This window comes from Arachis stenosperma, chromosome 3 (genome assembly GCF_014773155.1).
Source record: "Arachis stenosperma cultivar V10309 chromosome 3, arast.V10309.gnm1.PFL2, whole genome shotgun sequence".
Classification (NCBI taxonomy): Eukaryota; Viridiplantae; Streptophyta; class Magnoliopsida; order Fabales; family Fabaceae; genus Arachis; species Arachis stenosperma.
The window spans coordinates 73,261,165-73,276,296 of NC_080379.1; the positions used below are offsets into that span (position 1 = coordinate 73,261,165).

The following is a 15,132-nucleotide window of genomic DNA, read 5'->3' on the forward strand; positions in this document are numbered from 1 at the left end:
TTTGTGATTATAATTAATATATGTATTACCCACAAACAAATTAAAAAATTATATTAAAAATAATTTCCTGACATCTGTTACTTAGACCAGCTCCATTATCACACGCTTTCATTGCTAGATTTTTCAAAGAGTAGAATATAGATATTAAGCAAAAATTAAGAGTGAAGTAATCAATCAATCAAAACAACCATGTAAACATTTTTTTACACTTTTATTTAATGATAAAAAATAAAGTATATTAGATTTTACGTTATATTTAGATGAAGTGAGAAAGATATATGAGAAAATGGATAAAAAACGATGGAAGTTTTTATATTATATTATGCAGTAATAGTAATGTGAGGTGAGAGAGAATAAGGAGAGAAAGAAATAGTTATAGAAGTGACGTTGATATATGAAATAAGAGAGAACTGAATGTATGTATGTGATAAAAGAGAAGATGAAATAATGAGAGTTTTTTAATGTGTAATAGCTGACATATAGTGGGGTAGATAGGAAAGGATAAAATTGGAAAATAAATTTGAACACCAAAATATATTTTGCCATTATGTATTGTTATAGATTATACATATACTACAATATAATATTTTACATTATAATTTCTCTAAATTTTAAAATAAATTTTATTAATTTATTTAAATTTTAATAATTATTGTATATACTAGAAGAAAATTAAAATTTTAAATTATATGTTATTATTTGTATTTTTTTATTGAATTTTGTTATAATTTTATGTATTTATTTAATTATTATCGAGTTAAATAATTTAATCAATGATCTAACGATTAAACCACTAACCCAGTGATCCAGTATCTTGACCGGGTTGATAACTATGCTCCTAACAATGACAAACCAAGCTTTGCACACTCTTGCGGCAGAAAATCTGCCATGCTAGGGATATAGTGCCCTGCACAATATTGATCCACAGATATAGTGCTGGGCACACTCACATGCATAACCCAAGGATATAGTACCTGACACACTCTTGTGATAGAAAAGGTTACCCATCATAATTCAACCTAGGGATATAGTGCCCTGCACACTATCGTACTTAACCTAAGGAGATAGTGCCTGACACACTCTCAACATTTACCAAGTTCATCATTCCTTTTTGAGTTCTCAACTTATCATAACCATCATCAATTTCCATTTCTCAAATTCATTATCAACTATCGTCACCTCTTAAGTCCCCTTAGTCATCTTCAATATAGTACTCCACCCACTTACCCACAACTTCAGAAACTTAAGTCTCCGTCTTCTAAACTCATACATAAATTTACCAATTTAGTTTACTAATCCATCTCTATTAGTCTTAAGGCCTAATTACTAGGTTGTAATATCAAACAGTAGTTTAAAGAAGTTAAGAAAGTTAGAGAATCCTTGAAGAACGAAGAAAAATAATTTTTCAGCAAAACAGGGGCTGTGCGTACGCACGTGTTGAAAAAGAACGTGTCCGCGTATGCGGCACCCTGCTCGCATACGCGAGTGTTCCAACCCGAATGGAATGCTCGCATTGCGTATACTGGGTCACGTACGCATGCTGTAATAAACTTAGAAAAATCTTAAAGCTACAGAAATTAGATTTTTATACCAAACTTCAAATGCTCATAACTTTCTCTACAAAACTTCGTTTTTCTCAAATTTTATACCATTTTAAAGCTCTTAAAATCATCTTTAATTTAAAATAACAATTATTCAATTTCAATGTCTGAGACTCAAGTTATGATTCACAAAAGTTCACCAAAAATAAAGTTTTACACAAAACATCAAAGTTCTCTAGTTTTCAAATTCCATAACCAAACCAAACCAAAACATACCCAATTTCATCACAAAACACTACCACATACTACACTTTACGATTCCATTGTACTTTAATCAACTCAACCTCTATTTCACTCAATCTTTCTACCATATTTCAACACAAATTCATACTTCCACTTCAATATTTCAATGCCAACAATTTACACAATCTAATTTCTTATATACACCCTTCATCAATTTACAACATCATCACACCACAATCATTATATCACAATTATCATTCACACAATCAATACCCATTTCATAATCTACATTCATTACCCAACATCAATAATTCCCATCATAATTCATCAAAATAATCATATTCATCAAAATCATCATACATCATCAATCCAACAATTTTCAACAACCAATTCAATCATATCCTAAGATCCACTAGCCTAAGTGTCCAGAAACATTACATATTACATAAAGAAAAATAAAACCATACCTTGGCCGATTATCAATATGCACCAAAATCACTAATTGGTCACAACCAAGATCAATCAAGCCACTAACTTAACTCCACTTGCTCCTAATATCACAATTACCAAATTATACACAATTAATTCATAAAAATAAATACCTAGGATATCTAAATACATAATTTCACAAGGGTAGAGACTAATCTTATCTTAATCACAGTAGAGTGGGATAAAACCCAACAAATTTCCACTAGTGAGTGGCACCTAAACAACCAAAACACAAAAATCTACTCAAAATCATAACCTATATTTTCGAAATTATTAAAGCTGATGGATGGAGTGAAAATTTCGAGTTCTTACCTAAAATTCTTAGCTAGAATTGACAGGCTTGGCAAGAACTTTGCGTGGCCGCAAACAGTTTGTGAATCGGAGTATTGTAGCTCAAGTTATGAGTGAAAGAAGATGATGAGTGAATAGTGCTTGTGTTCTTCCTCTCCTCTCACTTGGCAGCTATGTGTGTCTATGTTTAGGGGAAATGAATGAGCTAAAAGCTCACTAAGAGGGTTATATATGTTGGGCATGGGCCCAACTTGGGCCCGGACTAACCCATTAGTGTTTTTAGCTCGTTTGGCCCACTTTGAGCCAAAACCTTTAGAATTAGCGCCCGACTTTCAACTTTAACTATTTTTCTAAGTTTTTTCTACTTTTTTTATTATTTTTACACAGTATCGGATAGATTTAAGCTGGTATTGCTAGCTAATTTACCGATACGTATTTTTTACGTAATTTTCTGCAAAAACTTTTATTTTCAAATTCGAAAAATTTTACTGAATTCAAATTTCATCTCAAAATTTTAAAATTAAGACTCCTAAATTTTGAACCTATTTCAGACAATTAATTTATCCGATTCTTACATTGCATGCCAACTTCTGGCTTGGAGGAACCTTTGAAGGCGTGTAGGAATGGCACGCCCCTTATCATTGGTGTGTCACACACCACAAAATTGGTCCTTGGAAGTGTCCATCTCTGGCATGTGGTATGCCCAAGTTTGGCAATACTACTTTGTGTCTTGGCCTGGTGGTGTCCACCTTGAAGCTAGCCCCCTGAGAGTGTGCATTCTTGGCGTGTTGCATGTCCACCCTAGACGTGTTAACTTCTTGTTTGCTTTGGATGTGGCCATCGAATGTGTGTGAGACGTCTACTTTGGTGGCGTGTTGCATGCCACTTCTTGGCTTGGAGTTGGGGTATCATGGACGGCGTGTGGCACGCCCTTCTTGTTGACGTGTTGCACGCCCCCTTGCTCCTTACTTCTTGTGACTTTTGGGGTCTCTGAAAAGTTAGCCCAACGTGCCACGTCTTTATATTGTGTGTTGCACACTACCTTCTCTTATTTGGGTATAAGAGCGTGTTGTGCGTTTAGTGTTCTTTCTTCTAGGAAGCGCTTTTCCTTCCTAATTCCCCGTGCTTATGCCTTACTTCTCTTTTTCTATTATCCTCCTGAAAAATTTCACATAATAAAGCTCAAAGCATCTCTAAGAAACACTAATTAAAGCACAAAAAATTTCAATTATAACAAAAAAATCACTAATTTTATTCAAGAAAATAATAAAAAAATAACTAAAGATACTCATGCATTAGGGGTATGTAAAAAGTGAGAGTATGATTGTATGGATAAGAAAGGGCAGTGCTGAAGGGGAATGAGAATTAGGAAGTCACAAATTAGGGTTAGAATTTGTTATCCATATATATGGCGGCATGTGAAATTACGAAAAAATCCTGCGCTAAAAGTAAATCAATGAAAGCAATTAATTAAATTCATAAAGTTCGGGAAATAGAGGAGAATGGGGCGGAGATCCTCGCTCGGGTCCCTACACATGCCTTAGAGAAAATTTGGCTTCCATTTCCATTCCTGCAGAAAAAATTCCCCGCCTTCGGATCCCCATTCGGAGGCGGTATCCATAGGAATTCCCACGACTCAGGGAGTTTTGACACCTCTATTCTTAATGGGCCTTAGAGTTTTATAGACCTAAGATCAGGTAGACCTACATTAGGTTAACCTACCTGACTTGATCGGGGCAAGGTAATATTAGGGAGACAATATCTAAAGTTATCTTGCATAGTATAATATCTATAATTTTATACAGATAATATTCGTAATTAAATATTTTTTATGGGAAAACTATCTAAAACGCATTCGAATAATTTTTTTGCTGACAAAAATGCACCTAAATTTCATTATCAACAAAAATGTCCTCAAATAATTTAGTAACGCAACAAAAATGCCCAAAAAAAATTATTTTTTTGTAAGTGACAAACGACATTTGTATTTGACAAACCGCTTATACATTTAACCCAAAATTTTATAGGAATATTTAGATAACTATATATTCAAAAAATACACACAAAAAATCGGATAAAAATTTGATCTCTATATTTTTAATTTTTTAAAAGTATTATTGATTGTTGACAAAACCATCACAAAAAATATATACTTAGCGAAAAATTACTAAATTTTAAGGATAAAAATATCTCATTTTTTTAATTATGTTTGCAAAAAATCACATCGAAATTCAATTTCTAAAACATTTTTTGAGAATACATATATTAATGTTGGGCATTTTTGTTTTAAAATTATTTAAGGATATTTTTGTCGATAATTAAATTCGAGTACATTTTTGTGAGTGAAAAATTATTTGGATGTATTTTTTGTTATTTATCCTTCTACATTTAAAATTATATAATTATTCTAACAATAATTAATAAATATTAAATAAATTAATTTTAGACTATTTAGAGTGATTTTTATTATTTCTCAAATATTATTATAAACAATATAACAAAAATAACCGTTAGATATTCATTACTTTAGATGAATATCGATGTCCAAACTTATATATAAATTCATGGAACATCACTCTTGTTTTAAGAATTTAAGGACAAAGGAATTGAAGCACATTCATAGAGCTTAATTCTTCCAAGAATTCTACCATTTATTTACTTCAGCAATCAGCATTATTATTGTTATTGTTAGGTATTAATAAATTTCTTCATGATTATTGTGTTGCTTTCTTTTCCGATGTTCTCTCTTTATTTCTTGAAAATTCCAATACTGTACACAATATAATGCTTACGATGCTCTTATTGGTTGAGTTTTTGTTTTCTTCTTTGTTGTTGCTTTCGTTTTCGGTGATAATTTATCTTCGATAATGTACTTTTACCGTTCTTGTTTCTTTAAGATTCTTTGGTTCTTGACGTGATTAAGAAGTGGTGAAAACTCACTCACTTGCATAAAACCCTTCAAATTCTCTTATTACTATGTTTGTGTTTATGTTGTTGTTGTTAGAAAATGTGTCGGAAAAGATAGGATTCAAACAGTCCCCTCTACTTTGATATTGTTCCTTCTTCCTGAGTTTTTCTTTTGTTTTCCTTTTTCTCTTTTTGAGGATAAAATTTTGTAGATGCCATTTTTGACGTGTATGTTAATGACAATGTTGTTTCTTATTTTTATAGATTGCTTATTTTCACTGAATTTTTTAAGAATTCCTCGTTTTAATTTAATCAGACACAAGATTGGAATTGAACACTATACCACAATTTTTAGACACAAGATTTTGTTGTTATATCTTATTTGCTCTACAACAATTTCAATTTAGTTTCTTATTTTCCATCCAATTCTTTGCCTTCTTTTTTTTTTTTTATTTATAAAAAATTCATGATGCAGATAAGATATAACATGGGCCGTGCAAAAACAGAATTGAAGTGCCTCTCAACTGAGAAAGATCGGAAAGGCAGATTCAAGACAAGAATCAAGGGACTAGAGAGAAAAATGAAGAAATTTTCTGACAAATGCGAAGGATCCGAAGCATGCTTGATAGTTTATGAAGAAGGTAGCAACACTGCACCAATGATTTGGCCAAAAGATTCTACAAAAGTCAGGTCCTTAATTAAAAAGTACGAAGCTCAAAAGAATGTGAGGCCTCCTAAGATCTTTGATCTTCAAGACTTCTTTGAGCACAAGAAGACCTCGGTTGAAGCCAAAACTTTGAAAGCGCGAAAATGCATCTACAGCGTCAAGCCGTCAAGTATCCCACTTCTGACTTGAATATCCAGAGCTTAGATTTGGAACAACTGAGGATGTTCATTGGTATATTGGATAACAAGATTGGTGCGTGTGCTGAAAGGATTAACATGCTGAAAAATAGCCAAAAAGTTGAAAGTAACTTCAATTTTGGACACAATGTTGATCGATACAACTGTCAGATTCAATCAATGATGCCACTTAGTTATGATATGGGTTCTAGTTCCCAAATGGGTCTCCTTAGTCGAAATCCAATAGGAAGTAATTATGGACTGGTGAATTGTGCTAATCAGTTTGAAGATTCTGTGTATAGTATTATACAAAACGGTGCTTTAGCAAACTCAACAAAAGTGAAGGAGCCAGAGCCTATGGTTCATTATAACACAAATGTGATGGAGGACACTACTAACAAGAAAGATGAAGAAGTCCGTTTGGTTTTTACTGAGAAGACAATTGATAAAGTAAATTCCACAAATCAAGTTAGTGAGGCTTTGGATTGGGAAAGACAATTTGCTGAGGCTGAGGCATGGGCTAGTGACTTTGGTGAGTTTGAGAATTGGATGAATCAACAAAGTGAGCATTCGGATTGGACAAACCTGAGTGAATTTGTATGTTGACGTTGTTTATTTTGATGATGTTAATTTGGTTAGTGGCTAGTATGGTGGGATTTTTTTGGGTTTCTTATCTTATTGATTTTAATTTCAAAGTTAGGTACCTTTTGCATATTTTACAATTAAAAAAAATTGTCTTATTTTCTTTGTTATTAAATAAGAACAATTAGAATTCAATTGATCTAATTTAGAATTATCATCACTTTGAGTCTTAGCAATTTAATGAATATAGAAAAATATATTGGCACTGGGATCCATTTATTAGGGAAGCATTACAAATTTACAATATAACTGAATCTGATCATATTTAAATATAAATTAAAAGCATTACAAAATAAAATATCATATTAGTTTATTTCATATTCTACTGTACATATAAGTATGTAACTGTGTTATTTTTAAGTTAATGAACTATAGTTTAAATGTTATAGTCTTTCTATACTCATTTAAAAGTCGAGTTCGAATCTCACTCTTAATTTTAGAAAAAAAAAGAACTGTATTATTTTTAAAGCCAGTACAGATATTCCATTCACTCCCTATACTTTCTATATATATATTTTCTCTAACTAAACAATTTCTATCAAGCATCAAATCTAGTTTATGAAAAAAGAAAAGTTAACTCAACATGCTTGTCTCCGCTTGCAAATTCCTTTGCCTTTCTTTTCTTGTTCTAAGTTCAAGATCAATGAGGAAGTAGCACTTATTTTGTTCTCTCGCATAGTGAACATGACCATTCATCCTACTAAGCATTTTTCTTGACATATATAGCCCTAAACCTTCTTGTGTAGTCCATTGATTCCCTTCTTCAAACATATCCTGAAGTGTGTTAGAAGGAAGACCTTGACCGGAATGGCTCATTCTGTAAAAAGAGTGTGGTTAAATAACAGGCTGGTTTGCAACTTTGCACAAGACTATTTTTTAGATAATTGATTCATATCTCGACATTTCATCAGTGTGTGGAATTATTACACTGATTGGATTTAATACTTTCATAAATTAAAGACTCTAAAGTACAAGGAAAATTATTTGCATATGACTCAAAAGCACACTTGGTTATGACTAGCATTGATTTAATGAATTATGACCAGTTCTAAAGTGCAATGACAGCAATGTCACTTAGAGGAACTTTCAAGGGCATGTGATATTTAGGAACGTTTTGTTTTTGGCATTAATTTTCATATGGGCTTTGCATTAGAAATGTTTTAGAACTGAGGACTCAAAGAAAGTAGGACTTCCCTAGTCAAATGTTAAGTATCTAAGAAAAGAGTGAAACCACACCTTAAAATCTAACTGTTAATGAGGAAGAACCACTCTCCTTATATACAATATCAAGCATCCCATACTACTCGATGTGGGACTTTGAGCACCCCATAATACCCAAGTCCCTAACATAATCATAATAACTTATTCACACATGGATCAGGCATATTACATTAACATTTGCAGAAGTTTCACTTCCCCATAAAAGAGAATGATCAACTAATATCAAGAAAATCAAATACTAGATGTTTAATACACCAATCCATTCTGGGAAAGATATATTAGCAATCAGATTACTCCCTTCACTTCCAAATAACTAACTCCAGTTTTAATTTAGCCGGAAACATCTTGATTTTAGATAACATTATTTATTATTCTTCTTTTATACATATTCTCATCCCACTTGCTCAATCATTTAGTAGGACACTAGAGGAGAAAATTTGTTAAATTAAATCTGGGGCAGTAACTAATAATAAATTTTATAAGGTCGTTTTACTAACGTTTTACTTTTCTAAAATTTATAATCAAAGTACTATCTTTTTGAAGCTAATTACTTAAGTGTCACTCTTTTACTAAGATGACAACTAATTTGTTTTTTTTTTATTTTATTTTTAATTATGATGATTATGGTAATATAAAAATAGTGATATTTAGGTAATTAGCTTCAAAAGAACGACATTTTAGTATTAAATTTCGAAAAAAAAAGGCACGTTGATAAAAGAGTCATGATAAAGAGAAAAAAATAAGTTCCTAGATTGTGTACCTGAACTTCAAATGGATAAACTCATGGCCGTCCTGAATTATCTTCAAACCAGGTGAAATCTTGATTTCAACCCAGCCATTTGGAGATGGTGTATGGTTGACTACATTAAGCAGAATGTCAGATAAGACCACTTGAAGCTTTATTTGATCACCATACAGAGCAAGAGTTTTCATTTCATCAGGAATTTCATGAAACAGCTGCAAGCTTTTTCCTCTCACCAACAGCATCACTTGACTCACAATGGCATCTAGAATACTCCCAAGAAGAAATTCCTCCATGTTTAGCTGCACACTGCTGCTATTATTAGCATTAAATTTAAGAAAAGTCAGTCTTTTTTGTTTAGCTGGGGAAATAATTTATGCATAAAATCATTATATTATTTCATATATTCCTAAATAACTGTAAAATAACAAATAGCACATACATGAAATGTTAGGGTAGGTGATAAATTTAGTCTGTAATTAATAAATTTCTCCTATAACAAATAGTTATTTAATCATCACAATTAAATTAAGGGTGTTATTAGAAAAAACCAAAAAGCTAACTATTGTGCAGATACTTTGAAACGTAAATCTTTAAAAATTTGAGATATAACATATAAGTCAAGAAAGGAAATTAAGGATCGGAATTCAACATGCCTATGAAAATGGATCACGATCACTTACCCTTCTTTGATACTTCCTATGTATGTTTCCTCAATAATTGCCATTATCTGTCTTTCACAAGCAGCACTAGTGTCAAGAAACTGTTTCTGGCTTTCTGAGACAGCTGTTTTCTCCAGAAGCTTATGCGTAAACCGAATACCGTTTAAAGGATTCATCATCTCTTGTAATATATAAGCAAACTCCTTAGACTCAGATATACTCTTCCTCCCTTGAGGAAGATTTTGTCCATCCGAAGGCTGATTCGGATCGCGAGATACAATCTGCAAGAAGCAGAAACAGCCAATCATGTTCCCACTCGTATCGATCCTCTTGTTAGCAGTGATGTAAGCCTCTATAAACTCTCCGTTCCTATCAAAAAATCCGAAGGGAAACTTCTCGAATTCTTGTCCGCTAATTCCCCGGTAAAGCAAGATCATGAAGTTAGTCAGTGTATCTTGACCTTTCAGTCTAACAAAGCTTCCAAAGATTTCCCCGGGAAGAAGTTTTCCTATGACTTCGTCTCTCTTCCAGCCAGTTATCCTTTCCATGGCTGCATTCCATTCGGAGCAGCAGGCGCTCTCGTCAGAAGCAAATATCGGCGGAATCAGCGGATTGAGACTCTGTATGATAGCTTTGTAATCACCTTCCAACTTGACAAATTTGTCCAGAACAACTTTCTCACAAGTGATATCTTGGCCTACAAAGCATACCCCAACAACAGCATTTGTGTAATCTCTACTTGTGCAAGCATTCACTATGAGATATACAACTCCATTTTCTTGTTGATTCCCAAAATGTTTCAATTTCAACTCAAAATTCTTGTCTTCTAAGCCTGAAGATCACATAACCAGTTAATTCATATAGAAGTATGATTATTAATAATATGATATGGTTTGCTATAGATCTTAGCATAATTTTATGTCAATAATTTAACTTGGTTCCTTTAAGATATTCTGCATATGGAATGATCTTGAATGACAGAAACTATGAAAACAAGAGAATTTAGGAAGAGAAGAAATAAAATCCATTTTCAAATAAAACTCCAATTTTCACATCATTTCAAAAGCATATTGAATTATACATAACGCTGGTATTTTGATTTTGGATTAAAGCTGATGAAATTCAACAGTTACAACCGAGGAAAACCAGATACATTCGTTCACACATAGCTCTGCAAAGTTTACACCACAAAATCTTGTGTTGTTCACAGACTTAGAATATTTAAAAATTGAAGTCTAACGAGGAATAAAGGATGTGTAGATCAGAATCAATAACGAAGATTTTGAAAATTTTGGATGATAGAAATTGAATCAAATTCTAAAAGATTGCTCAAATAACTCGCTACCAGGAAAGTTGAGAGAAATTTATTCAAGCTGAATCATATCTGACATTTGATTAAGTTTGCAAGACCTAAAAATCCAGTAGCAATTGAACTTTCCCACAAGAAATGATTTACCTTGCAGGGCTTTACTTTGAATATTTTCAAGATTGTTGCGCGAGTCTGCATGCGCTACTTCATTCACTAGTGATTTTCCAATAGCTTCATTTGCCAGCAAACCTGTCAATTCCGCAATTTTCACATTCCAACCATTGATTAGGCCACCTGTGTCAACCCCGAAAATCGGCACAGTTGCCGTCTCAATTAACCTCACCATTTCAAATGCTACTGAACTTAGCTCATCAATCCCACCACTCGAAGCATCACTTCTCTGTATGTAGTTCATAGCCTTAATACCACTATTCTCTGAATTGTGAAATGAATCTCTAATTATAAGTTGCAATGAGTGAATAGCATTGATTTCGGAAGCCTCCCAAGGCGAACTTTTGCTCTTAACAACTTCAAGAAATGCTTTGAATGATGATCTTGGATTCATTTTCCATCCATCATCCTTATCCTCAGGATGGTGTTTGGCCCCTCCCCACTTAACTTCCTTAGCAGTGTGAGATCGGAACCAGAACAAGAAATGCCTCGAACTGATTCGCGCCATCGCCATGCCACACACTGCATCCCCAAGTAAAACAGCCCCAGGATAACCAGCATCAGCCAAACTGTCTGTACTCAAACCGGTCGAGTCACCGTGAGTACTAAGCAACCATTCAGCAATGTCTTTTACCTGTGATTCCGACGGCGTTGTGCCTAACAACCAACAGTTCCCATCATAATACAGGGCAGCCCCATCACACTTGACAAGATCCTTGATATTAGGAGACTGAGTAACAATCCCAAACGGCGCGTCGCGAAGGAGCATGTCACACAGCAAAGTTTGTGTCTTGAGAATCTTTTTCTCTGCCATTTGCGCTGCTAACTGAATCTCCATGTAAAGCTGCACTCCAAAAGCCTGCATAAGAAATTCACAAGCGTAGCGAACCGGAAAAGGCACATAGCGCGGCGCAGTGTGATGGCACACTAGCAAACCCCATAGCTTCATGGAATCTTTGGTATTTACCACAATTGACATAACCAGAGAAGCAATGGAGCCCATGTTAGCCATGTACTGCGTGTGACAACCATGTGGCGCCCTCAGAGTTGAGTTCACCAAGCAAAGTGGTTGACTCAACTCTTGGTTCTGAGTTACCTTAACCGGCTTAGCATTACAATCACAAATCATCCGAACGCGATTTTGCTTGAACAAGAATCTTGAGGCTTGAGGGATATCAGTGGCAGGGTAGTGCAGGCCCAAATAAGACTCCAAATCCAACCTCCTAATCTCCGAAACAACCTCCCCGTGATCGTCCTCGTAGAATTTATACACCATAACTCTGTCATATCCGGTAAGCTTTTGAACTTCCCCTACAACAGAGTCACACAGAAGACCAATGTCTCCGCCGGGAAGCGATTGCAGCCGAGAAATCGCTCTAACGGCTAGCTTCTGCGACTGAACCGCTCCTGCGAACGACAATGCAGGGTCACTAGACCTTGCAGGTTCCAAATCTATCACAACTCCGACATCAATCCGGTGAAGTATCGCGTAAAACGGCTTCTGCGTTGCCCTTGCGTACACCCAAACAGGATTAAGAAGCGAGATTTCCCTCGATGCCACAGCTTTTGCAAGCGAAGCCCCGGAAGCAGGAGTAAAGAGTGTAGTGGCATCAACTCCAAGAAGACCACCCATTAACTCTTCGGTGTCGGACTGAGTCTTGACACCCAAGAGGTGAAATGAATTCTGGCTGTAGCCAATGATGTTGAAAGTCGGTTCTTCGACTGCCAGCATGCAGCCAAAGGGCTGGATGAGTCCGCCCCTTTGGATTCTTGACAAGTAGGCAGTCATCTTCTCCTCAGAGACTGATTTCGGTGGGTCAACCACTGACTTTGAGTAGTCAAATGATTTACCGGACACGTTTGATTGCTCGAACTCTGCAAGAATCTCAGCGTCTGCACTGTACTGTGCAAGTGTTCTCTCCATGTTCATGCTGCTTGCAGCTGAAGTTGAGAGCCTTGTGTTCTTCAAGTTTTCTCTTCTCTTTCTTTCTGAGGCTGCAAAACTAGATAACTTAACAATTACATGTATTATTGAACCCAGAGAATAATAATATTACGATAGGATTCTATTCCTTTTCTCTTTCTCTGTTTGTGGGATTACGCTGTTTGTGCTTCCGTAATGTTTGATGTCGTGGTTGGGTTTTCATACGTCATTGTCATGGGCTGTTTCATGCTTAATATCGTTTCAGTAATTCTGTTCTGTGCCATGCTCGTTTTGCACACTTCAACTGCATATTTATCAGATTCAAACAGAAACAACAAAAATAAGTCACAAATCAAGAATGTATTTGTATATAAATATATATTAATTAATTTTTATCATAATGTGATATGACTAATAAATATTATTTTAACTAATATACTAGAAGTCTCTGGTACGGGTAGTGAGATGAATTGAGGACTTGTGAGTCGAAGCGGTTGTCGGATTGTCCGATTGGAGCGGCGGGGGTGGTACTTGCAAAGACACTCCGACGCCCAAGTCAGAATGGATCTAAGAGATATAAGGTGTATGGAATGAGTAACGTACCAAAGGGGCCTCTGGCTCCCCTTTTATTATCTAGTGGTAGTTATCTTATCTTATTTTATTTAGCTAAGATAAAGGAGGAATTTGAATTCGAATGTTGGTTTGGGATATTGGAAGTTACCGATCTTAGAATTGCCGGGTTTAATAACCATTTTGAGGAGGGACCCGAGGGCCAGGTCTGGAACAGTTGCCCCCGGAGCGATAGAACAGTATGGTTGGTCGCCTCGTTGGAAGTTTCGTCTGATTGTGTAACCGTGAACTTGGTGTGAAGGGTGCTATCCGAGTTCCATTGGTGAGGTCGGAGAGCCGTGGGATGCCTAGGGCGTCCCATCTTCTGTTCGTTGCTCTTTCCGAAAGAGGGGGGGTTGCCAGTTGCTTTTTCCAAGGGATCATAATAACGCTTAGTGGGAGGATAGAGGTTTCTTTTACTCTTCCCTTTTTGCCCTGTGTCTTTTTGTTTTCTCTTTTTGAAACATTTGGAGGGTTTAGTTTCTTTTTATTTATGTGTAACTGCTTCTTTTCCTTCTTCTTTATTTCTTCTTCACTTCTGAAAACCTTTCTGTGACTCCCTTTTGGCGTTGTGTTTTATTTTGGTTGATCCTGCATTTGGTAGGCTCGTGGTGCTTTGTGTTTCTTCGCTTTTGCTGCTTTGTTTCCATCTTCGTCTTGAGAATCAAGTTGGCATTTTTATCACTTTGAGCTTTTGTGTTTGTTTCGCTTCTGTATTTTGCCTTTGTTGCACTTGCTTCGCATTATCCTATTTGGTTTTCCTGCTCTAATATGGAAGGTAGGAATGTGTAAACGGGATATCTGCATTTTAGTCGTAGTATTTCAGGCTTTTAACGAGGTTTTGATGGTTGTTTTGTTGCGGGTGGTGGTTTTTTGTGTTTATGCATTTCTGGGTAGGAATGGTAAAAATTAGGAGGGGGTGCCACTGCTTCTGATTTTATAGTTTTCCTCTTGTTTAGTTATAGGGCTAACGGTGGTGCCCCTTCTCCTTTTTTAGGTATGCCACAGCGGACGAGTGAGGACCCTAGGGCTTCCGTCGTCCCAGCCGTCAGTGTTCTTAACGCATACTACTGTGTGACCTCTGATGTGTGGGGTACGCCGTCGCTGGTGACGGAGGTGGACCTCCATAGGCTCCGTGACGGGGGGCTATTTCTTGGGCGGTGAGGCAGAGAGTCAGTACGAGCTCATGCTTCCCAGGGTAGATGAGAGGGTCTGTTATATAAACCCTGACTTTCTCCGAGTACCCGAATGGATGTGGGTTTACGAATCCATGTTAACGCGGCTGAGGATGCCACTTCCGTTTTTCGAGTTTGTCCAGGCTTTATTGAATCAATGCTCGATGGCGCCGTTTTAACTGCACCCTAATAGTTGGGCAGCCATCCGAACTTTTGAGCTAGTCTGTGACTATTTGGAGCTCCCAACCTGTGTGGAGGTCTTTTTGTATTTCTTCATATGCACCCCTCCCAACCAAGGGTTATGTGTCTTTTCGAGCTCAACCGAACCGCCGGATCTTCGATTTATTTGAGGATTCATTTCAT

The 15,132-nt window shown here is 35.7% G+C and overlaps 1 protein-coding gene across 3 annotated transcripts; it reads right to left on the minus strand.

Moving 5' to 3' along the window:
• Positions 1–7,386: 7,386 nt before the first annotated feature.
• On the minus strand, positions 7,387–13,180 carry LOC130969852 (phytochrome E). Of its 3 annotated transcripts, none has more exons than XM_057895752.1 (4): positions 11,038–13,180; positions 9,603–10,413; positions 8,938–9,228; positions 7,387–7,773 (listed from the first exon to the last, which is right to left on the minus strand). In XM_057895752.1, exons 1-4 carry the CDS (start codon positions 12,989–12,991, stop codon positions 7,530–7,532), a joined length of 3,300 nt encoding a protein of 1,099 aa, XP_057751735.1. In that variant the 5' UTR covers positions 12,992–13,180; the 3' UTR covers positions 7,387–7,529. The 3 variants fall into 3 exon arrangements, with proteins under 3 accessions (XP_057751735.1, XP_057751734.1, XP_057751732.1); XM_057895751.1 differs by having other exon boundaries at positions 8,938–9,231; positions 11,038–13,179; XM_057895749.1 differs by having other exon boundaries at positions 8,938–9,234; positions 11,038–13,178.
• Positions 13,181–15,132: the final 1,952 nt, after the last annotated feature.